The 26035-nt window shown below is 39.2% G+C and overlaps 1 protein-coding gene across 1 annotated transcript; it reads left to right on the forward strand.

The window, feature by feature from the left end:
- Positions 1-1030: 1030 nt before the first annotated feature.
- LOC139758269 (glutamate receptor ionotropic, delta-1-like) lies at positions 1031-25392 on the forward strand. Its single transcript, XM_071679480.1, has 7 exons — positions 1031-1233; positions 1516-1680; positions 13527-13768; positions 15195-15379; positions 16412-16642; positions 18510-18688; positions 25203-25392. Exons 1-7 carry the CDS (start codon positions 1031-1033, stop codon positions 25390-25392), a joined length of 1395 nt encoding a protein of 464 aa, XP_071535581.1.
- The last annotated feature ends 643 nt before the right edge of the window (positions 25393-26035 follow it).

The following is a 26035-nucleotide window of genomic DNA, read 5'->3' on the forward strand; positions in this document are numbered from 1 at the left end:
CCATGTCGACGTTGACATCAAACACTATTTTGAAGTAAGAAGAACAATCCCGGCAAAACCACAGACAAGATTAAGCAAGAAAAATGTAAGGAAGGATTATGAGGAAACATTTCTTCAGGAATAATCTAAGCTAAGTTAAGGTAGATGAGAGAAGCAATAGAAGATTCACAAGTTTGCATGACAAAAATTCAGTATGAAAGGCAGAGCCTCAGGAATGTAAAGTTCTCTTTCCAAATATTCTAGCAGGCTATAACAACCAGGGAACGATACAGATTTGAGTGATGGGATGCGGTATGATTGGACCTTAGTGTTATTGATCTCCCTTAACGTATGTTCATCAATATGTCTTCCATTTATAGATTAGGGAAATAGCTTTCCCTTTCAGAGTTCTGCCCTTCCCAAGTATTTCAGTGTTAGTCCGTTAATCATTCTCTGATGAGGAGGGAATTATAGCGGGTATGCATCAAGCTGTGATTGGCTCTTCTTGATAGCAAGCACCGTTCATTTTACTAACCATTGGCTTTGCTTTCCTCTTCAAGATTGCACCTAATTCATACATTTCAGTTCTCCTTATCAAGTGCATTACTATGATCATCACTTATCGTCTTAGTCTTATATTGTTGATATTATATGCTACTCTTGCTGTTTCTTCTGTAACTGCGGCAGATGATTCCAAGATAAGTTTCAGCTTGCGATATAATACCCTTCTGAATGTCTGTCTCCGAAGGTTATTTATACTGGGCTCTTGAAGGTCTCTGTGTCAATTTCACCAAATTGTTATAGATATATAGATTTATTGGAAAAAGAATATTCTTTTTTATTGTTGATAACAAATTCATCATTTCAGTAACTTCTATTGCTTAGTAAATTTACTGTTATCATGAAGAATGATATTGTTAACATTTCATCCTATTGTACACCAATATACGTCTATCCGTAACCATCGCTGTTTTTTCATCGCACCGTCAGACTTCTCTATACGCATATGATCCAGTGGTAAGGAAAGAAGCCAATTATTCTCCTGTTCACGATGCAGCGATGTTCAGCCTTTTTCCTGTTCCTGCTTACTGTTGCGGCGATTGACACAGCGGCCCAGAGAGCTGATACTGTTTTTGAAGATGGTCACCAAGTGGCAGTGGTGGTCGGCCAAGTGGTAGAACAGTACTTGGCTAAGTGTCACCTGGTGCTGGCCGCTACAACACAACATTCCCAGCTGCTACAACACATCAACAGGTAAACTGCTTTGAAATAAGTATTGTCAGTCCTGATATCTAATAGCAATAGAAGCAATAGAAGCAATAGAAGCAATATTCGTACGTGACAGATTCCTCAAAAACTAGTGACCAAAAAAGATTACTGCCAACTGGCTTCTAGTGTGATTATGATTGTTAATGAGCTTGATAGGATCCTTCTCTTATACATACTGAACTACTAGTACTTCTGCACTCTATCATACGTACGGTGCTTTACAGAGAACAGATTAGAGGATTTTAGGTCATCTTTTTCTCCTTCCAGGCAGTTATGTGATGATGACGTAGGCAGCTTGGTGGTGGAGGCGGAGTCGTTGTTTTCCCAGGACCAGCCAGCACAGGACCACCTCCTTCAAGGACTGTGGGGGGAAGCCCGGCACACCTGCCGCGCCCTGATCCTCCACCTGACCGATGACACCCTGGCCTTCAGGTGATGTGTGACAAACACATGTAATAGGGTTCAAACCCTCTCTGACGAGTCTCACGGACCAACAATTCTTGCATGTGTAGACTGCATGTGTAATTTCTTTAAAACTGTTTTTATTCATGTGTCTTTTGCTTTCTTTCCGTTGAATGAAAAAAGAATAGAGAATTTGACCATTTTTTCCAGATCCTCTTCCTACTGTATCTGTACCTGTCTGATCTGTTATTACCACCACTGCTAGCGGACCAACACTACTTGCATATATATATTTTCTGTTTTACCAAAAGTGATTGAAAGAGCATGGGAATTTTTCTTATTGTTGTGAATGCGACTATAAAATAACTTGGTAGTTACACTGCGATTTGGTCAACTTATCTCACCCATTGTCATAGAGGTGTATGATCATGGCAATATATGAGCAATGAATGCACGTAAATGGAAAGGTTATAACTTGATGTGATCATAGATGATAATACATACGGCCTTTTCTTACAATGCTTCAGTTTTCAAGGCATAGTTACTAAAACACGTTCAGCTGCATTATCAGGCTAAAGAGAACTTGTAGATATCTATCGCAAAAATTCGTTTTGAATATATGAGGTATTAATTTTGACCTAAATCTATCCCTCTGTGAATGATCCACGTGATCTATACACTCTTGTCCAGTACAGATTTGCACTAAAGCCTAATATTCATTAAATTCTTTTCTATTCCCGACACTTTTTCTCCTTTTCACCATCGATCCCCATTCTTCCCCAAATAAACAAATTATTCATACGCAGAAAACTTTACATTCCTCCACGTCCTTCAATTCTGCTCTCTCCTATCCCACTCGTTTCGACACAACTTCTTCAATAAAGTCAGACTTGGCCAGGATATCTCAGTGTGGTGGTTAAATCTAAACCCTCGAAGACCCAGTTAAACTTATCCTTCTCTCTCTCGAAAATTCCTCGCAAATCGTCTCTCTCCTTTGACGGTTCTGTAACTCCACCTCTTAACTCCATGGATATACTTGGTATTAGCGTAATACCCACTCTTTCTTGGAAAACCAACATTACGGAAATAGATAAGGATGCCCCTAAGAAACTAGGAGTCTTGTTTAGATGTCTTAAATTTCTTTTCTTCTGAACAGTTGCTCCGTTTATACAAAGGGTTTATTCGTCCTTGTAAGGAGTACTGCTCTCACATCTGTGGTGGTTCTAGCTCTGCATTCCTAATTGACAGAGTTAAGTCGAAAGCGGTCCGACTTGTGAACTCTCCCAGGCTTATTTCCAAACTTACTCTTCGCCGCAATGTTGGATCATTTTCCCTCTTTTATATGCATTACTTAGGTTTCTATTCCCATGAACTGGCTGCTTGTGTGTCCCACCACTAGCTGGACAACGCAATACTCGGCAAGCTGCTATGTCATATGATTACTCTGTGGCAGTTTGCAGCTGAAGGGTAGGCCCCTTTGATACTTGCTTCTTTCCTTACGCCACGAAGCTCATAACGGTCTTCATGTAAACTGTGTTCACATCATATCTTAAGTATTGTCGATAACAATATATGGGATCACAAATGTTAAGTAATGTAATTATCTTTCATTGTAAAGATGATCAACCCTACCTTAGTCCGTGTAATACAGTTGTTCCTGGTGACATGTTAATTTGTTTACCGGGTCTCACTGTACTCTTGGTAGCTCGTATGTTGCAAGTGACCTCGACTTATTCTTCGTTATATTTTGCTTATAAGGCGCATTGCATATCATGTTGGTTTAGAGCATAACCACTGTTTTTTTTCTGTTTTTTTCAGGTAATTTAACACAGCCTTTTGTATGAAAAATAGTAGCATTAGTTTTCACTTCACTAGCAGTAGATGCATAGAAGGTAAATCATCTATATAACTTTTTAAAAGTATACTTACATGAATGTCAAATTATCTTTGATTATATGATTATCTTTATCAACTCAGTTCAGGGAAGACAGAATCATACGATAAGGCTTCCCCAAAATCAAGAGGGAATGACCACAACAACTAGTGTTTTAGCACAGTAGATTTAACCATCTTGATTGCTAGTTTATTATCTCTGTAACAAGAACACTACACTCATATCTAGATAGTATACCCAGAAGAACTTTTAAGATCATCATAGAAGGTACCTGATATGGGACATAAGGCACAGTGTATCAGTTAACATGGTCAAATTTGCGGGATTCACCACAGCATTTCTAGTACCTAAGCATACTGAATGCTAATACAACTGACTGTGGCCTACGGTGAAAATTTACTCGACAAATTCTATTCTTTACACAGGTTTTTTGAGATGTCTGGGCTATGGCTGTGGCCTGAAATACACATTTTGATACTGGGTGAGCGTCCAGATATGGAAGGTACACTCCTCCATCCAAGTCTCCACAACGCTAAGCACCTCCTGTATTTTGTTCCTCATCTTTACAAGAAACTCTCACAGAACACGAAGCTTAAGAGAGGAACCACTGAGAAAGGTACAACCAGCCAACAGTGATACGTTTCTGCGTGTACTCACTTGTCAATATTGAAGGTGCTGTTGCTAACAGTTTTTTATCTCTGGTCAGTACTTTCCAAGAAAGGCTGCACTACTCACTATCAAGACACTGCAGTAGATAATCCCTTTGAATATGATTCCAATAAGGTATCAATTTTCACTGACGCACATGGAGGATACTTGATTCCTGATGTATTCCTTGTGTGTAATGGAAAGTGACTAGGAGTGGCTGGAAGACTTCCCCCTTTCTGTATTTCTCTTTGCAAAAGTTGGAGCAGGAGAAAGAGCCAGATTAGAAGTGCTCATCCTCCTCGAAGGCTCAGGGTGAGGTGTCTAAGTGTCTGTGGATGTAATCAAGATGAAAAAAGGGAGAGATAGGCAGTATGCTTGTGGAAAGGAACCTGGGAGATCTACCTCTGAATGAAAGAAAAGTAAAGGTACAGGGAAAGAATAGTTTTGGAATGTCTTAGGAGTAAATTCAGGGGTTCGTGTGAAATCAAGAGATCAGGAAGGAGTAGCACATCTGCTTAAACAGGAGTTGTAGAAATGTTTGAAACGTTGTAGCGAAGGGAACTCCAGACTAATGTGTGTAGAAATGAGACTGGATTCCGAGAGACGATGATCATCAACGCTTATGCACGTGCTCACGAAAAGAAAGATGATGAGAAGCGAATGTTTTGGGAGCAGCTGAGTGAGTACGTTAGTTAGTTTGATGCGAGAGATGAGTTAAGAATGAGTAATGAGGCTATATTTGGGTGGTATCGTGTATTCAGTAAGGGTATGGAAATTGATGTGATGAAAATGAAGTTTCTAACGACAGTTTCTTCATATGAGGAGGGTTAATGGAATAAGAAATGACAGTGTAAGAGAGAAGTGTCGCAGCAAGAGAAGTATGTGTGTAAAAGCTGAACAGGATGTGCTGAAATGGTTTGGGCTGAGAGAGAGGATGACTAAGAAGCTATACTTGTCAGAAGCAAAGGTAGCAAAGAAAAGGGGAAAGTCGAAGCGGTGGTGGAAGGATGGAGTGAAAGATACTTTGAGGTAACCGGAACCTGAATATGTAGATGGGTTTCAAGCGTGCATGGGATGTCGGGAAATTGGAGTGACAGGATATATAGGACCATAGTGCTTTCTGTGAACTGAACCAGCGCATATGAGATGGTGATGGAAAGCTAAGGAATAGCCTATAAGACCTGGTTGTGATAGGAAGCTGTGGTTTCTGTGCATCATATATGACACCTAGAGAATGGATGTGAGCAAATGAGGTCTTTGTTCGTCTGTTCTTGTCTCAACCTCGCGCAAAAACAGAAACTGCGAACAGATATGAAATTCTGCTGCTATTTTGTAATGGTAGCAGCAGGTGGCAGGCAAGTACCCATCAGGGAGGTATTACCCCAAGGGATTCAAGAGCACTGCGGCGTTTGTTATGTGAGTTTTTATGGCCCAGAGCGTTGTCATTTTTTCCCCTTTGTTTACTGCACATGTGGGTTGCTAGTATTCAACCCCAAATCTCACACCTTCCTGTTCTAATATACAAAACTTGACAGTACATAACTTACACAAATTTTGTTTTCCTACATTTGCACCTGACCTTTGATTTACTTAAGACCTACTGCAGTAGAAACGAACCGCTAAATCTCTGCGCTGATTCGGAGCGGCGCCACTGGCTGAGAGGGATTGGCTGTTATGATACCTCCTTCTCCCCACGAAGAGCTAAGCTGTGAGATTTCCCTCCTGTGTCTCTCTTTCTTCATGTAACCTTTCTTCCTTTCGTTTCCTGCCTCAGCATGGAGCGGGACGGTGAAAATGTACCGACGGTGTCTGTACTGTAACAACGGTGAGGTGGGCATCCACTTCCATCGTCACTGGAAGTTATCTAACCAGCACCACACAGATGACATATTCCTAGGTATGTTGTATTCCTTCTTGATGCCACATTAATGATAATCAGTTCTAAAAAGCCTTTATCCCTGGGGATAGGGGAGAAAGAATACTCCCACGTATTCCTTACGTGTTGTAGGAGACTAAAAGGGGAGGGAGCGAGTGGATGAAATCCTCCCATGGCGTTTCTTAATTTTCTAAAAGAAAGAACAGAGAAAGGGGTCAAGTGAGGATATTCTCTATAAGGATCAGTCCTCTCTTCTTAACGCTGCCTCGCTGATGCGGGAAATGGCGAATTAAGACATGTTTTGGAAGGAGGTAAGTAAACTGCGTAAGACAAGGGAGCAAATGGGAACTTCAGTGAAGGGAGCTAATAGGGAGATGATAACAAGTAGTGGTGATGTGAGAAGGAGATGTAGTGATTATTTTGAGTGTTTGTTGAGTGTGATTGATGATAGAGTGGCAGATATAGGGTATTTTGGTCGAGGTGGTGTGCAAAGTGAGAGGGATAGGGAGAATGATGTGATAAACAGAAAAGAGGTAGTAAAAGCTTTCCGGAAGATGAAAGCGGGAACGGCACCGGGTTTGGATGGTATTGCAGTGGAATCTATTAAAAAAGGGGTTGACTGTATTGTTAATTGGTTGCTAAGGTTGTTTAACGTATGTATAACTCATGGTGAGGTGCCTGAGGATTGGAAGAATGCTTGCATAGTGCCATTGTATAAAGGCAAAGGGGATAAAAGTGAGTGCTCAAATTACAGAGGTATAAGTTTGATGAGTATTCCTGGTCAATTATATGGGAGGGTATTGATTGAGAGGGTGAAGGCATGTACAGAGCATCAGATTAGGCAGTTTGGTTTAAGAAGTGGTAGAGGATGTGTGGATCAGGTGTTGCATTGAAGAATGTATGTGAGAAATACCTGGAAAAGCAAATGGATTTGTATGTGGCATTTATGGATCTGGAGAAGTCATACGATAGAGTTGATAGAGATCCTCTGTGGAAGGTATTAAGAATATATGGTGTGGGAGGCAAGTTGTTAGAAGTAGTGAAAAGTTTTTAACGAGGGTGTAAGGCATGTGTACGTGTAGGAAGAGAGGAAAGTGATTGGTTCTCAGTGAATGTTGGCTTGCGGCAGAGGTGTGTGATGTCTCCATTGTTGTTTGATTTGTTTATGGATGTGGTTGTTAGGGAGGTGAATGCAAGAGTTTTGGAAAGAGGGGCAAGTATGCAGTCTGTTGGGGATGAGAGAGCTTGGGAAGTGAGTCAGTTGTCGTTCGCTGATGATACAGCGCTGGTGGCTGATTCGTGTGAGAAACTGCAGAAGCTGGTGACTGAGTTTGGTAATGTGAGTGAAAGAAGAAAGTTGAGAGTAAATGTAGATAAGAGCAAGGTTATTAGGTACAGTAGTGTTGAGGGACAAGTCAATTGGGAGGTAAGTTTGAATGGAGAAAAACTGGAGAAAGTGAAGTGTTTTAGATATCTGGGAGTGGATTTGGCAGCGGATGGAACAATGGAAGAGGAAGTGAATCATATGGTGGGGGAGGGGGCGAAAATTCTGGGAGCGTTGAAGAATGTGTGGAAGTCGAGAACATTGCCTCGGAAAGCAAAAATGGGTATGTTTGAAGGAATAGGGGTTCCACCAATGCTATATGGTTGCAAGGCGTGGGCTATGTATAGAGTTGTGCGGAGGAGGGTGGATGTGCTGGAAATGAGATGTTTGAGGACAATATGTGGTGTGAGGAGGTTTGATCGAGTAAGTAATGTAAGGCTAAGAGAGATGTGTGGTAATAAAACGAGTGTGGTTGACAGAGCAGAGGAGGGTGTTTTGAAATGGTTTGGTCACATGGAGAGAATGAGTGAGGAAAGATTGACCAAGAGGATATATGTGTCGGAGGTGGAGGGAACGAGAAGTGGGAGACCAAATAGGAGGTGGAAAGATGGAGTGAAAAAGATTTTGAGGATTTGGCCCTGAACATGCAGGAGGGTGAAGGGCGTGCAAGGAGTGGAGTGAATTGGAACGATGTGGTATACCGGGGTCGAGGTGCTGTCAATGGATTGAACCAGGAGAAAGAATACTTCCCACGTATTCCCTGCGTGTCGTAGAAGGCGACTAAAAGGGAAGGGAGCGGGGGGGCTGGAAATCCTCACCTCTCATTTTTTTTTTTTTCAATTTTCCAAAAGGAGGAACAGAGAAGGGGGCCATGTGAGGATATTCCCTCAAAGGCCCAGTCCTCTGTTCTTAACGCTACCTCGCTAATGCGGGAAATGGCGAACAGTATAAAAAAAAAAATATATATATATATATATATATATATATATATATATATATATATATATATATATATATATATATATATATATATATAAGGAACAGAGAAGGGGGCCAGGTGAGGATATTCCCTCAGAGGCCCAGTCCTCTGTTCTTAATGCTACCTTGCTAACGCGGGAAATGGCGAATAGTTTGAAAGAAAAGAAAGACAAAAAAAAAAAAAAAATGTATATATATATATATATATATATATATATATATATATATATATATATATATATATATATATATATATATATATATATATATATGTGTGTGTGTGTGTGTGTGTGTGTGTGTGTGTGTGTGTGTGTGTGTTGGAAAGGATCACATTCGAGCCCGTGATCAAGTATATTCCTGTGAGTCCACTAGGAAATGAAACACGATTAGTTCCCAAGTGCACTTTTGTGTAATGACGAAGATACCTAGCTGGGACACTATATGGTCAGCAATGAATTGGAGAAAGATAACACATATATATGGACTTATCAAAAGACATAAACCGAATTTTGCTACAAGGCCTTTAGTGAGTTAAGTAAGCTCAATCACACATAAATTGTCGATGGTTGTTTAATTTCTTAATGCCATCAATGGGTAAGATATCAGTATCTGATATCTTGAACAATGTAGATTTAGCTAGCAAGCTTAATACTCTCATTGTTAATTTTGATTTCAAACTTGTTAGCTCTGATGTTTCTTCACTCTTCACAAAAGATCCTGTTGATGACCTCTTAGAATGTTTATTTCATGTTTTGGATGATATTCATTCACCTGTTTAAAGATGTGTTTTTATTGAACTGATAGAATTGTCTGAAAGAAATTGTGTATTTCTATTCAATGGAGAGTATTATGCTGAAAAAGTTGGTATGTCAATGGTTAACCCTCTTTCATCTGTTTTAGGTAATCTTTATATGGAATTCTTTAAAGCAAAATTGATAAAGGATAATTTATCTTCTAATGCAATTTGGTTTACGCAAGTAAATGATGTTCTTTGTGTTTAGCCAGCACAGGGAAATTTAAAAACATTTGTCCCCTTACTGAACAATTTAGTACCTTCTATCAAATATACTGTGGAAAATGAAAATAATGGTATATTACTATTTCTATATTGCATGACCCATAGTGATGGAAACAAGTTTAAGTTTAGCATATGCAGAAAACCTGCCAATGCATGCTCATATATCCATTATTACTCAGCGGAGCATAAAGTTAAACTACCATCATTTCAGTCTATTTTCCTTTGGGCATTATGCATTTGCAGTCCAGAGTTTATTGATGATGAGTTTGAGAAGATATATTCTATTGGATCCAAGTTAAAGTATCTTAGATATTTCATTGACAAATCCCTTAAGCTGGCAAAGAAATGACTTTATATAGTTGAACCCAAACCTCCTTTTGACACCAAGAACCTTTTAAGGGATCCGTTTTGATAATAATTTTACTTTACTTCCCATGTTGCTCAGATCTCATAATGTAAATGTTGCCCTCAGCAACAATAATACCATAAATGATATTTTAATCAAGAACTTGTCAGAAAGTTCTGCTGGATGCATCTCTAAAGTACCATGTAGAAATTGTGATAACTTTTATGTTGGGCAAACAGGTAATGATTTTTCTGCTAGACATAAGCAACATAGATATAGTTTAAGAACAGGACAAGACTCAAATGTCTTGTTTAACCACTTTAAAATCTATGATCACTGTATTACTGGGGTAATGTCATCTCCAGTACAACGAGAATTATCAATGAATCTTCTGTCATTGAATACATAAAGAGGCATAACCTTAATATAAGTGAAGGTCTATGCCAATTGGATAGCTTTATTATTGATAAAACGTGTAAACAGATCCTCTTTTTGACCACATAATAAGTTTAAGATACGCTTGTAGTCAGTGTTGGACGCACCAGACCTCCATTCGGACAGTCACTTGTTTACCAAATGGCGTCTTAGTTATGTCTCTTCGTTGTATATCAACTGACTGTTATATTTCTTTCTTGTATCTCTCCTGATGATGTAATTATTACACGAAAGTGCACTTGGGAACTTTTCGTGTTTCATTACCCAGTGGACTCATAGGAACATACTTGATCACGATCTCAATTGTGATCCTCCCCAGGATATATATATATATATATATATATATATATATATATATATATATATATATATATATATATATATATATATATATATATATATATAAGATTCTTTGATTATAGACAGAGACATCGATACAAAGAGATGAATTCATCGACGAATATGCACGTAATTGTCTATGTAAAGGAAGCATTTTTTTTTGAAGCCTTTTATAGCAAAATTTGTTGCAAATAACCTCAAGTCCTCCATTACAATCAGAAAAGTTTTTGTTTTAAGTTAAAGTTATGCTTCAGACACATTCGAAAATTTTTGAAATCATAGAATTCAGCGTTTCACGAAACCACTTGTTTTCATCAGGCTTTTGAGTATTCTAGATAAAAATCTGTCTAATTTCATGTTTTCTTAATGTAAGGTGATAATGAATCTTACATGTAGCAATGATTAATATTTCAGAGCAGCCAGAGGACTTCATGGGCCATAAGTTCGACATCTTAGCTATTCCCTTCTTTCCGTTCTCGAGTTTTAAACGGAATAGTGAGGAACTGGGAACCACTTACATCCCCTTAGACTCCGTTGATATTAGAATGATGAACAGCTTCACCGCCCACGCCAACTTCACGTAAGATGAAAATGCATATATACCATCCATTGGACATAGACAATATTATTTTGTGGTACGTTAATCATGATATCTTCATGGTGTAGAGGATAGCTTTACTGATAATGAGTCGCACATGTTAACACCTTCCATTCCTTACTCAATTCACTAGCTGCATTTACTCTCACCTTTTGCCATCCTTCACCAAGTCTCGCTTGGTATAATTCCGATTGGTATTTCTTCTCACACATCGTTCTTACAAGCTCCCCTTCTTTCTACACCCTGTTCTCACCCGCATCACTTATACTTTCCGAAAATCTCCACAAACAGTTAACCATTGCACCCACATTACTTAATACCCCCATGCTCCAAGCTATACCCTCATCTGCCATATTATTCACTTCCGTATTCAAAGCACCTACCATTAAGGTTCTTGATATTAGCAATACAGATCTAATATCATTACGGGTAACCTAATCAGATGAGGGGTACAATGTGATTGGGTTGTTAAGGTTTACAAGGTGATCGCTTTCTTGCCAATATTTAGATATAGCATTACTGTGGTCACCAATGCGTATTGAATGACTGTGCCAAGGGCATATCTCAGAATCTGAATTTTTGGAGACAGTGACCCCTAGATCTCTCACACTACCGTGTCTTTTATCTTGTGGTCCATTAGTTCATAATCAAATTATTTATATAGGTTTCCGACTTGTAATAGCTTACATTTATTGATGTTAAATGGCATTTGCCATTTATGTGACCAATCAGAGATTTTATCTAGATCCTCTTGTCTATGTTAGCCTATCTTTTTCATTTAATATGGCACTGAAGATTTGCGTGTCACCTGCAGATTTGGAGACTGGGCTATTGAGCCCTACGCTAATATCATATTTGAAATGGGCCAAGTATCGGCCCCTAAGGGACTCCATTAGTAACGAGTGACCATGGTGATGAGTCTCCATTCATTAGAAGTCTCTCTTTCCCTATCATGTAACCAGGATTCAATCCAATTTCCTTGGTAGCCAGTAATTCTTAGGGACCCGGACTTTGTACTTCAATTCAACATTTTCGAAGGCTTTCTAGAAGCTCAAAAATATCCTATCTATTGCTTTTCTCTTGTCGTATCTATTGAACAACCTATGACGATATGCAAGAAGGTTAGTCAAAGCATAATCTGCACCTCATAGAATTATGCTGTGTAATATTGATCAAGCTGTGTTGTTCCAGATAAGTTACTTATTCATCTCTAATCGACTCCCGAGTTCACATTTAATTGATATGAGGGTAATAGGACGATAATTACTAGGTATTTCGCGGCTTCCATTTTTCTATATATAGGAGTGATGTCTGCTAGTCTCCAGTCCTGTGAGACTATTACATCTTATAGAGATTTATTGGAAATATGGCTTAACGGTCCTGAAAATTTTGCGTTTGACGTTTTCAATTACTTCTTGATAGAAACGATCTGGACCTAGGCTTATATCAGGCTTCAAGTTATCTATCCGTGTTTGTACTTCTCCAAGTGTGACGGTGAATTCTTGTATCGTGTGAGTGCTGTTTATAAATGTTATTGTTTTCAAGCGTAAAACAAAACTAGAAGACTTGTTCAAAGTTGTTGTTACGCTTTTATCTTCCAAAATGGGTTCCCATTCTTTGTTTACTAAGGGTTCTATTCCATTTCTTATATGTTTCTTATTACTGATATATCTACCAAATCTTTTAGAATCTCTATAGCTATCTCTTGCAATACTCACTTCCTCTTTCTTGGTTTCTTCGATAAAGCTTCTCACTTGCCTTTTGATTGTGTTGCGTTGCGTTGCAATATTTGGGTCATTATCTGATTTCATAAGTTTAGAGAGTTTTCTTCTGCGTCGTATTGCTTATACCATGTCTTGGAAGTACCAGTCAGGCTTGTTTTTGGTTTTATTGTTGATGTCGTGCATGGGAATGGCTGTGACTTGATGGTGCATAAAATAACACTTGAAACTGGCCTATAATTCCTTTGGGCATGAACCAACAAGGGCGAGCCTCTTTAACGCGTCGTGCAGTCCATTGTAATCCGCCCTTTTAAAGTTAGGGTTAAGAGAGAGAGAGAGAGAGAGAGAGAGAGAGAGAGAGAGAGAGAGAGAGAGAGAGAGAGAGAGAGAGAGAGAGAGAGAGAGAGAGAGAGATGAAGAATTTGGAAAAGATCCGAATACAGTAATTCCAACCAAATGAAAAATAAATCGATGGAAAGGCATATCACTGTATTTCCCTGCATAGTTTTATTTTAAAGGAAAATATTAAAAAAGATCAGATGAAGTTTAGATAGTGTGGGGGTGTTGTGCGAGGACTTATTTTCACTTTAGACAGTAGTACTTTTTCAGATAAACAGAACAACATTTCAACGTAGTGTATGTTTACTACTATCCCTCAGGTTATCCCCCCAGCACGTAACATGGAAGCATCTTTCACAGGTATGGGGTGCGGGAGCCACCGGATGGTCAGTGGGGTATGGACCTTGGTAACGGGAACTGGACGGGGATAATAGGCACCCTCCAACACCAGCAGGCAGACTTTGGCCTCGATCTCAACCTCACACCAACCAGAGTACACGTCGTGGATTACTCCGCCCTTTACACCCAGGAACGCATCGCTATATTTACTCTAAAGCCAAGACTCCTGCCACAACATCTGGCCATCATCAGACCGTTCTTAGGTATTGCTTTGCCTCTCGTTCTTCGCACGACCTGAACCACGGTCTTCCTCCTTGTATATTTGCTCAGTGAATCTAGCTATCTGACGGTATATGTGGTTCGTTCTGCTCAAACACATCAGTTGAATTACTTCATATCCTGTTTCTAATTAGTGATGCTACTTGGACCACTCCTAGGTATTTCTGGTTCCATATTTCACACCGTCAAGTGAACACGGGCTCTACTGCACATACTGAAGGGAATGGTAAATATAAAGATCATACGATTTGTTTAATGGATCTTGCTAAGATACTGCGGTCTAGTTTTTTTCCTGTTTCAGGGTGATGTATTCCGTTAGAAATCAGTGAAGAAATTTCCTGATAGCGAATTCACCCCCTTATAATTCTTTCTGAGGCATCCTAGTAAAGCGATAAAAGAATAACTTAGATATAATTCACATACATATACGAAACAGTGTAATGGGAAAGAGACGTATTTGAGATAAGCTGTTCTTACATCCGTTCACAATTAATAATTCTGTCCATTGACTGCCCGTTTTAACTACGATATTTCATCTCTTCCTAAAATTGACAATGATCGTTCATTCTGCAGTTAACTATCAATAGATCATAAATCCCAAAGTAATCCCACAAGGTCTTTCGAAACCTTGATGCGATGCCATCTAATCCCTGAAATAATCACAGGGATCAAATGTTGAAAATGGTCTAAAAAAAACTAAGATATCCACTGATGACATAGTTTTAGAGAGTGTTACTCATTCTTCTGAAAATATTTATGAAGAAGATACATATATCAATGGAAATAAGTCTCAAGTTATGACAAAGTGATAATATTGTTTTGTAGGGAGTTAGTTGAAGTACTTTGTCATGGAATGAGCGACCGACATGTGTTCAACACAAAGACGCCAGATATCGTTTTCTAAAACTCTTCTTCTTTTACGTTTTCAGAACATTTTTCTTAAAATGAAAATGGTTGATACACCACATCTGTTCTTAAAAATCTGTTCCTTAATCAATGAATGTAATACTGTTCGGATAACAGCGCGATAATTTTGCTTGTTCATTACAGATGTCACTCATACGTTTCAATTATTTTGAGAACTGCCTATAGAGTGAGCCAAAGATATAATCTCGTGTGTTTTACGTCGTCTCAGGGAATGAACAACTTCGTTCTCATTGCTTATTCATGCATTTCCAAAAGCAATGTACTGTTTTCTTAGTATTACCCTGCAAAAATTTCCTCATCCCTTACTGCCTTAATTGAGAGGATAATTTCCCCATTTAGACATTTCAAGAAGGCTTCTGATGGTCAACTCATCTAACTTGAATATCAAATTCTTATCATGATTAGCTCGAAGTAAGGGCAAACTAGTTTATCGAGTTATATGGGACATATTCTATGATTTACTTTCTCTGGTGATATCTTCAGGAATGGTCTGGTTGACACTGTTCGTCAGTTTTCTTGTGTGGTGCGTCGCACTGTGGCTGATGCAGAAGGTTTGGTCGTTGATGGCAGGCGGTCAGAAGCTGGAACTCAGCTACGTCTTCCTGTATGGTACGAGCGTGTTGATGGAGGAATATTCCCATAACCCTGCTGGTAATCCTACTGGTCGGGTTAGTGACGCTTGTACAAGTGCATGTTGGTGTATATGTTTAATGAAGGGTACATTTGTGTGTGTGTGTGTGTGTGTGTCTAGGAGTGATAGCGGTTTGTGAATATCATTGGTGTGTTAACGGTAGATAGTTATACACTCCTGTGGCTCCGTCTCTTAACTTTGTATACATGTACCATGTCTTTACTCCCATTTGCATCTGAATACACACACACACACACACACACACACACACACACGCACACAGGCGCACACACTCACACACACACAAATATATTTATATATATATATATATATATATATATATATATATATATATATATATATATATTTATATACATTTTTCCTGGGGATAGGGGAGAAAGAAAGCTTCCCAAGTTTTTCCTGCGTGTCCTAGAAGGCGACTAAAAGGGGAGGGAGTGGAGGGCTGGAAATCCTTCCGTCTCTTTTTTTTTTTGATTTTCTTAAAGGGGAGCAGAGAAGGGGCGAAGTGTGGATATTCCCTGAAAGGCTCAGTCCTCTGTTTTTAGCGCTACCTCGTTATTGCGGGAAATGGTAAACAGTATGAAAAAATATATAAATATATATACATCTCTCTCTCTCTCTCTCTCTCTCTCTCTCTCTCTCTCTCTCTCTCTCTCTCTCTCTCTCTCTCTCTCTCTCTCTCTCTCTCTCCTGTAGGTTTCATCATGGTCTTTGCTTTTATACAATTCTCTTCCTTCTTTTGCCTTTCCCTCTTTATATAACCTGTATTCCTTTCAGAATCAGGTCTAGAGTCACTTACGGAACCCTGTTTAATTTCAACTCTTTCTGTCTTCTAAGTTTTGCCTGTGGATGCCCGTCTCTGTGTATGTGTATGTCTCTATTCCTAAATGTATATATTGTTAACTGTAAGATTACATGTGCGTGCATGTATGTTTACGTATATAAGTATGCGTTTTTTGGGTGCCTATGTGTGTGACTTTGGATATGTGTTTGTGGATATGTTCAGTAATGTTGTACTATCCGTTGTGTAACTGTAATGTACTTTCAGGTGTTGGTGGGAGTGTGGCTATTGTCGTGCCTTATACTGACGAACACCTACCGCTCCTCCCTGATGTCGCATCTTATCGTCCAGGACAAGATGCCTACCATCAACAGCTTCCAGGACCTGCTGGCCCGTGAAGGCTGGGGCTGGGGGACAAGCTTCGCCAATGATTCCACTTCGTTGTATTTCAAATATCATCCAGATCCTGATATGCAGAGAATTCGTGAAAATATGCAGGCAAGTTGTGATGGAATGATCAATACATGTTGAGGATTAGAAGAGAGAGATTGTTTAAGATATAGTCATTACCATTGTTTATTTGACACTTGTTGCATCTTCGACTTGTCATCTTTCTTTCCAGTAATTATTCTAAAGCAACGATTTTTTCACAGTATTCAAAGTCATGCCAATTAACTTGGCATAAGGTATGTTTGGATTATATCTTTCTCCTTTGAGACAGTTGTCTTGGATATGTTTAAATTTATCTTAAACAATTTATCTAAACATGATGAACTTTGAATCCAGTTCACTTACAGTGGTAAATGTACCTTAGAATCCACGCAACGTCATAAGTTACCTTTCGATATTTTCATTTGCATGTTATTATGCCGTCCAAATTGCTTGTAGAAGGTGATCTTTTGTCCCTGCTTCACAACAGTATGTTCTGATGAGCCAAGAAAATAAATTCTGATATTGTAACCGAGGTCATCATCTTACCAGTGTCAAGCGAGATATCTGACCTCCGCAAATAAATTGGCTTGCCACAACGCGTCACATATTTAGTGTGATTCACTGTGAAACACCTGAACGTGCAAAATGGATAACCACTAAAGTATTTTCACTGTATGCTTGATATGATCACATTGTAATACTATTGACTTTTGACGAACCATATATTCATTATCAAGGGAATTTATTTACGACACTGTTGTAACGTAAACTCCATACTGCAATGGACCACTGCATTTGAAACCATCATTTATCAAATATATTCTCATTAAATATTCTTTTCACAACTGTAGGAACCGACATTATGAAAGCTAAGAAGAGAGACTGGATGTTAGAGGATAAGTACTACAAAAAGGCATTAGTGACACTTACTTTGTCGGGGTAAATGCAAAGAGTCACCACATTAAGTGAACATATTTTCTCAAAGTCTTTACATTACACATCAGTTATATCTGCGAAGATACCAGAGGAAGTCTAGATTGTGATAAACAAAAGAGTATGGTGGCTAACTTTTGGCTCTTTCCAACGACGGAAAGTTATAATTCTTCATTTTAGAGCCGTTCCCAAAGTTAGAGATGCTCAGAAGCCATCACCAGAGTCTATGTTATCAACAAAGTCTATGTTATGTACAAAGGCTATGTTATCAACAGAGTCTGTGTTATGAACGGAGGCTATGTTATCAACAGAGTCTATGTTATCAACAGAGGTCACTCACGCACAAAATTCGACAACGAAGTGGTGACCTACTCATTAATGAAGTTGCCGCTGAACATAAAGTGTCGCAGATCGTCTTACCATAATTCTGGGAAGCACGTACCTCACGTGTGCAGCCCGTGCTTATGTGCACTTGTTCCATATTTACTTATTTCGCAGGTCAGAAATGTCGCATGGCATCGGGATACCAACGCAGAGCAAAGGGACTTTGCTAATATCTTACTACACAGTTGATGAAAGGGGATCACAGAGCTGTAATTCTGCATTCTTCCTCTTGAGTAATATAACAGAGAAACTTTATCGACTTTTATACATATTGGCCGTCAGTATGTTAGGAAGAGTTAAATCCAAAAACATGCATCCCAGATATCTTTTCCCCTAGTAACAGAAAAATTTTACTTTCTTGTGCGTTCCTATATGATCCAGGAAGGACAGTCACTCCTTGCTTAGAAACTCACTCCACAAAAACCAACTTACTCTGCTGAAGTTATCCATCATCCCGTAGGTAGCACCTCAATAACTTCGATAGTTTCCACTCTTCCGTTATTGCATTTTAGAATTGAGATTGTACCAACATCTGCAAGCCTTGATGAAAAAGAACCGCCTCTTAATTCCTGTTTGACGCTGCTTTTACTAACCGAATTTCTACTGCAACCCCCAGTATGCCTCGACTGACGAGCAGTTCCGGAGAGTGTTGAAGGGGAGCTACTCACACATCACCTACAAGAACTTTGGCTTGGCGATCGTGGCTACCAGCATAACTGACAGCCGTGGCTACACACCCATCCACGTCGGCAAAACAGAGTACCTTCTGTTCTTTGGCATGGGATGGGCATTCAGGTGAGTCTATGGCAGGTGTTAAGTGTAGGCCATAATATGCGAGCGATGGCTGTGACTTCTTATCACTTTAAGCTTGAAAAAGAATCTTGAGCAATCAAACCCTGCAACAGGCTCTCGATTACCCCATATATCTTAATGACAACTGTTAGCCTCTGATGGTGTAAGTATGATGTTTTTACTAATGAATTTTGACACTATGGATATATTTGATTATCACTCAGGCAATTGTGAATACATAAATTTTTTCTTCTGTCTTATATCATGACCATTAGTAGGGTTAGTTTGAAGGTCAGGACAACAGGCTCGAAAGTTTGGAAAATAAGTGCAAAGACCAATGTCTGTTTACAGACACACATAGATCATTTTTTGTTAATAGTAAGATACTAGACGCAGTTTCATCTAAAAAAATGAAAATTGTTCGAGAGCTCATTTTTTCACATCACACATCTTAATGAAAGAAAGGTGGTACTACCTTTTAGTGATTCCTAATTCGACGATGAATGAGGAATACACAAAATTCCAGCTGTATCATTCATTTACATATGAAGCAATTAAACTGTTCAGCCAGTAAAGTGTAGAGTTAAAAGAAAGTCACAAAAACAATTCCTGTTTCTCGATATACTCTCCACTGATCCTCAAGCTCGTGTAATGGAAGTCATCTGTCTGTTGGTCAGACCAGGCACACTAGTCTTCATAAACTCATTATATAAGTGGCGACCAGGCAGGTGGGAAGTCATCTGTCTGTTGGTCAGACCAGGCTCACTAGTCTTCATAAACTCATTATATAAGTGGCGACCAGGCAGGTGGGAACTCAAGTATCGAGACTACTAATAGTCACCTGAGGCTGAATCAAGTGTGGTCGAGTTGCTTGAAACCACAAACGCGAAAATCAGCTCGTGTATTACCAGTCCTTAAGTCTGGCTCCTTGCTAGGGAGAAGGAACTAACATTTAGCCAATCTTTTTCGACTGTTTCTTCCTAGATCAGTAAGTAATTTCTTAATCGCTCACCCACAACAGTCGTTTGTGATCGTTGGTCTACATGGGATATAGTCACTCAGCAGACTCCATGAAACATTGCAAAAAATAGTAGCTATGATCCGGCCAGCCGGGGGTTCTGTTCTGTGCTTCTTGGCGGTCGGAGAAGTCTGGTGTTTTCTTTCTATGGAATCCAACATAGACTCTGTAACTAGAGAGAAATATAAAATAATGTGTCTGAATTGGCCTCATACAGTCAAGCACCTTGCGACTTTAACCGACTTCAGAAAACGCTGAGGGATAGGCTTCATATTCTAATATAAAGATAAAACTTCAGATTAAGAAGAACATGGCAAAATGATTAATAGAAATTACCTATATATAGGAAGAAACAAATTCTGACTCACTTATTCACTATTGCATTTCATGATGCTCACATAAAGAAATTAATCGTGTCATCCGTCTTCTTAAGGTTATACGAGATGTGTGAACATTCGTGTATTGATGAGGAAACTGGGAGAGAGATCAAATGATATATTTCAGGGTCTGTATTATCCACAGTGGTTTATTTCCAATAAATGTTTGGTAGCAGGAGAAACAAAGAATTCAAACAGCTCTGCTATCGCCAATGATAAGAAAAAAAATAAGAGTATTGTCATTTCTTACAATGAAAGTTTCAAAAGACTAAGGAGAACTTCCCCCAAAAATCTTGAATCGGATTATCTTCATTCTAATCTACATACACCCTAAGTGATAAGCTAGTAGGAAAGTAGTCTAAGAATATAAAAGGCACAGGTTTAGATATATCACTTTGCACAGAATGCTCACTTGGTGCATATATTGGTGAAATAGGAAAATATCTAAAGAAAATGGTTTATGTATATGAGGAAGTAGTAAGAAATGAAAGTGAAAAAATATTTCATTTTCAGTTTTTTCTTGTCCTGCCAGAAATTTCAATCATACGATAGACTATAACATCCATAACCTTGTTTACAAACTTACTGATAATGTCAACTAACAGACTGTTGAATCTAATCCAATAAATGTCATATAAAGTTCTACATTATCAGATGGGCAGTTGAAGATTATAAACTTGATTACTTAGGGAAGTAAGTGAGGACTCCATCATCCCGTCTGCTCAAGAACTTGACCTTTCAGGTCAAATCACAACGAGTGTCATGACCTAACATGAGAGGATTACATGTAACCTGAGGCAAAGGTTATTGGTAGTCATGTGCAAAGGTTAGCTAAGGTTGTATGTACTGTTGTTCCCCATCTCTACTGAGGTTGTATGTACTCTTGTTCCCCGTCTCTGTCACTGTTAGAACCAGGTGATTAGGGTCCGTCAGGGGGCAACAATGTAGTACAGCATCAAAAAACATGTGTCTAGGAAGATTGATTTTATATTCATGTGATGAAAAGTGCTGCTGCCAGTACATTTCTCGTACAGAAAATGAATGAAATATGTTATCATATGAATGGAACAGTTTATTATTGATAGAATTGAATGTAAGGGGCTGCAGGGTTCACATGATTGCTGCAAAAGGCGGTCCAAACATCACTTGGAGGCGGTCGAATTTTTGTTTACGTTGGAGGCTCCAGTCATAGACAGAAGTCCACATCAAGTCCGAGCCTTAATTGAAATATAGAAAGAACAATGGAAGGAATAAGATAAAAACAAAGGAAAGCTTTTACGAATTTTGGAGCAAGTGAAAAACCTGTCTTTTAGATTGTGCCAGGTCATAGTTATTGGGAAAGACATGAAAGGGTAAATAGTTTCAAAGCTTCGAGGTGTAGGGAAAGAAACAGTTATCAAAACGGCACAACCTCGAGTTGCCCACGGCCACACATTAATCATGTGACGCAACAGCTTGCAGAGTATTGCGTGGTATAGCTGGTGGGGGCCCACAAGCAGCAGCTTTCGGGAGCAAAAACACTAAAGTAATACCTACAGAAGAGGGAAAGTGAAGCACCATTACGGCGTATAGCAGGAGAATCAAGTTTTGAAGTTAGCCTGGAAGAGTTTTTAAGTCGGACAGATGTGCGAGCAGTACTCCATACAAGGACGACTCAGTCCTTTGTATAAATGGAGCAACTGTTCAGTAGAAAAGAAATTGCTCCATCTAAACAGGACTCCCAGGTTCTTAGGGGAAGATTTAGCCGTTTCTGTAATGTGGGGTTTCCAAGAAAATGAAGATGTTACAGTAAGGATATATTTTTTCATATTTCATCGCCGTTTCTCGCCTTAGCGAAATAAAGCCAGGAACAAATGAAGAAGGCCGCATTCAGGCGCATCCATTCTTTATCTGTCGTGTGTAATGCATCGAAACCACAGGTCCCTGTCTACAACCAGGCCACGCAGACTTTTCTATAGTTTACCCCAACCGCCTCACATGCCCTGGTTCAGTCTATGGAGAGCACGTAGACCTCTATATACAATATTTTTTCAATCTACTTTATCCCGTGCACGCCTTTCACCCTACTTTATGTTCAGGACCCGATCACTCAATTTCTTTTTTTTTCTTTGTAGGCGGTTCGATTTCAGTCCATGAAAACATCTTCATGAGAGTGTGGACAGGTCAGTGGAGCGGGTTGTCTTCACTGGCTGTCTCGTGATGCTAAGACCATGCATTTGTAGCATCATGTCTTGATCCACGTTCTGATTACTGATTTTAGGCTGTTCTCTGATAATTGCTTCAGCGATGTGTAGGCGTCTTGTGTCTTGTTCTCGGCGTAGTATCCTTGTAGACTCAACACTTGTCTTTTGTGTTAGTGTAGTCCCATGCTTCTTGGTGACATGTAGTTTCATGAAGCCTTCTTGTAGGTGTAGGGCAAATGTTCTGAACAGTGTACAGGTTGTGCTTCTCACATAGGAACTCACAATCTCCTTGTTCATATTTGAATTGATAAACTACGGCGGATTCTTGTAAAGTGTCTTGTCTTATTAATAGAGATTTGCTTAGTATGAAGTTTATTGTTTTACTTTTGTTTACTTTTTTGTTTGTTTCTGTAGTAGATAACTTTACACACAAACATTTACTAACACAATATCAATCCTAAAACCCTCGAAATCACCCAACTCCTCTTCCTCTTATCACTTTATATCACTTCAATTCTCATATCAAAACTGTGTGAAAGAAGAAAAGATCCACAATAGTTTCAAACTAATCGTCCAACTCTTATCCATCCAGCTTGGCTTCGGACGCAAACACTATAGCCTACACAACATTGCCTAGATGGATTCAACATGCTGCAACCCCATTCTGTACAGGAATTGTGTTAATAGACATCAACAAAGCACTTGAGAATGTCCTCTCTTACACCCTCACACAAAAAATACTTAACACTAGCCTCCACAACAGCGACGGAGAGTGGCTAGCCAACTTCATCGCTAGCCTCACTGCCAGAGTCACTCACAATGGCTTCACCTCAAACACACTTAAACGCTACAATGGAGTTCCCAAGGAGCATTTCTTTCTCCAGCTCGTTTCACTGTCTTCCTACACGACCTCTCATTACATCAGGCAAATCTCAACATGAAGATCATTTCGTATGTAGACGACCCCACAATCACATCAAAACGCGCTGGCATCAAAGAAGCAACATCAAACAGAAAGCTCTACACAACACAGCTTGAACAATGGCTCGCCCAGAAGAGAGTGTAAGCATCGCCAGAGAAGGCTTCAATTACCCTTTGAATCCAGATAGACATGAATCACGCTCACACCCTCTAGTCATCTTGACTAGGCAGTCTCTCCCACTGAGCAAAACGCCAAACATTCTATGCGTCATATAAGACACACATATAACATTTACTCCCCACAACATCAACTTGAGAGAAAAAGCAGAATACAAAATAAATGCCCTCAGAGCACTAGAATGGTATCAGATTTAGACAAGAAGACGCTTTCATCATCCTCTTAAAACGATTCCTCCGCTCTACTTTAAACTGTCTCGCCTGTCTGATATTCTATCCCCTCAAAAGCAAATATAACTAATCTACTAATCATAGAAAATAGTGCAATCAAGATGCCTAACGACAATAAATACAAAACACCTTCATAATGTAAGAAAGATCCTCCCATAACACTCCCACTTCAACATAATCGGCACATCACTATCACATTTCGTAAGCATTCAGGTCATGAGATGTGATGAGGGGATCTCACGGACCATTGGTTGGTCTTAGATGGAAACAGGAAGCTTTTGCCACAGTCTATCCCAACATTAGCCTACCAGGCGGTGGTCACGATATCAGTTCTCAAGCGCTCTGTAATGAATCGGTTCCATCGTTTTCATGTGCTCCAGTACCCGTTAGTAGGTTCCAATTCTATAATGTTCTATACTTGTCACTGAATCATCAGGTAAACAGGTGAAATTGGACCACTTACTAAGTTATAGCAATCAGAAACGCACATACGTCATGGAAAATTACCACCACTTTCATTAATTAACTGCAATGTTTACCTTACTAAATAAGTGAAATTATGTTTAGCCCAGTTAGTTCGATAGTAGACACAGTAAAAGTTCAAGTTTCACAATAATGTCTTTCGTAAGGATGTAATTTTCACGAGTGATTCTTCCGCGCTTTGAACTGTGCTTAGTTGGGTAGGCGAGGTCGACACACACACTCTCCTTGCTCCTGTCGATGAACACATGTATAGTGAGTGTATGTGGTCTTAGAATTATCTTTACCACCTAAAGAAAGTGTTAACACCTAAATAAAGTGTTAAAGATTTTTCGGTTAGTACATGTAGCTTACGTTGACGGCCTTAATGACCCTGGCAGTTGATAGGCGTAAAGCCCAAACAACCGATCATCCTTCTGTCGGCCTGTGAACACGAATGTTCACTCCCCTTGTCCTGACCAAGTGGTCCAACCTTGATAATCTGTGAGTAGTCAGCCGGGTTTCCATACCTCTTAATGGTATACCCGATTAGGCAAGTTATTTATCTCCGTAGCAATTATCGTTAACGGTGTGAGCTAAATAACTCATTGCACCTTAAGTAACCTAGTGTAAAGATTGTTGTGTTTCTGTTCTTTGGCTATACCCTCTACATTGCGCACACCACTAAGAGTTTTACTGTTATGCACACTGTGGTCTAGTACACTCAAGTTGTGGTCTTCTCTAAGAGCTACCCCAGGAGAAATACAATTTAGATGGAGTTCAGTGCAGGTCAACTCGTCGTCACAGCCGGGGATTAGTGAAAAGCCAGGGAGGAGAAGTGATATATATATATATATATATATATATATATATATATATATATATATATATATATATATATATATATATATATATTTTTTTTTTTTTTTTTTTTTTTTTTGCTTTGTCGCTGTCTCCCGCGTTTGCGAGGTAGCGATATATATATATATATATATATATATATATATATATATATATATATATATATATATATATATATGTGTGTGTGTGTGTGTGTAAAAGCATCTATTGTCATTGCTTCGACATTCATATTACGTAAGAAATGTAAAAGATTTTTCTCTTCATTATCAACGACCGATGTTTTCATGCAGGAGAGGCGCCCCCTTCCGTCACCGCATTAGCACAATGATGCAACACATGGTAGATGCAGGATTGGTAGATTATTGGCTACAGGACATTCTCTCTAGCAATAGGAGGAAGACGAAAACAGAAAAAGACCCGGGAGAAGAAAAGGAGCTGAACGACTACGATATCATTGAGGTACTACATACGACAGCATAGTTACTGGCAAGTTAACAATATAACCATTAATTTTTCTCCTGTAACTTGGTCATCTACCATTTTTCATCATTACGTTTGCTTAAATTGCAACAGCTGCTGGTAGGTCATGAAATAAAGCGCTTTAATTCTTTCCTTATAGACGTGATGCCTATCTTTTCAACCTTACCCAACATAACCGAGGATAATCTAAGTAAGGATGAATTTCTTCTGAATATTATAGTTTCCCTTCGCGTTGCGGGTCATTAATACTGAGATCTTTAATGATCTATCATTATCTTATCTTGATGTTCTTCTCATTACTCGAGGTTGGTGACCGTAAGGTGCGCCTGGGACTTGCTCACCTGCAAGGTGCCTTCTACCTTCTGCTGCTAGGCTGTGGTCTGGCTCTCTTTATGTTCCTTGGAGAGAATTGCTCCCACTACAGCAGCTCATCATCACACACGTCTCCTCTGCTGGTGAAGAAGCTTGTCCAGGAGAGCACCACAGATAATTATTCTTAACTCAACATAGGTCATCTTCACCAAAGCAGCTGTACAATCATAGTTGCTAGCTAAAGATTTTCTCGTTACTCTAACTAATATTATTGGCAGTTCCGTCTGGTTGACGGTGGTGTGTACCTTAATTCACACCTAAAGCTTTACGC

This window comes from Panulirus ornatus, chromosome 30 (assembly GCF_036320965.1).
Source record: "Panulirus ornatus isolate Po-2019 chromosome 30, ASM3632096v1, whole genome shotgun sequence".
Lineage (NCBI taxonomy): Eukaryota > Metazoa > Arthropoda > Malacostraca > Decapoda > Palinuridae > Panulirus > Panulirus ornatus.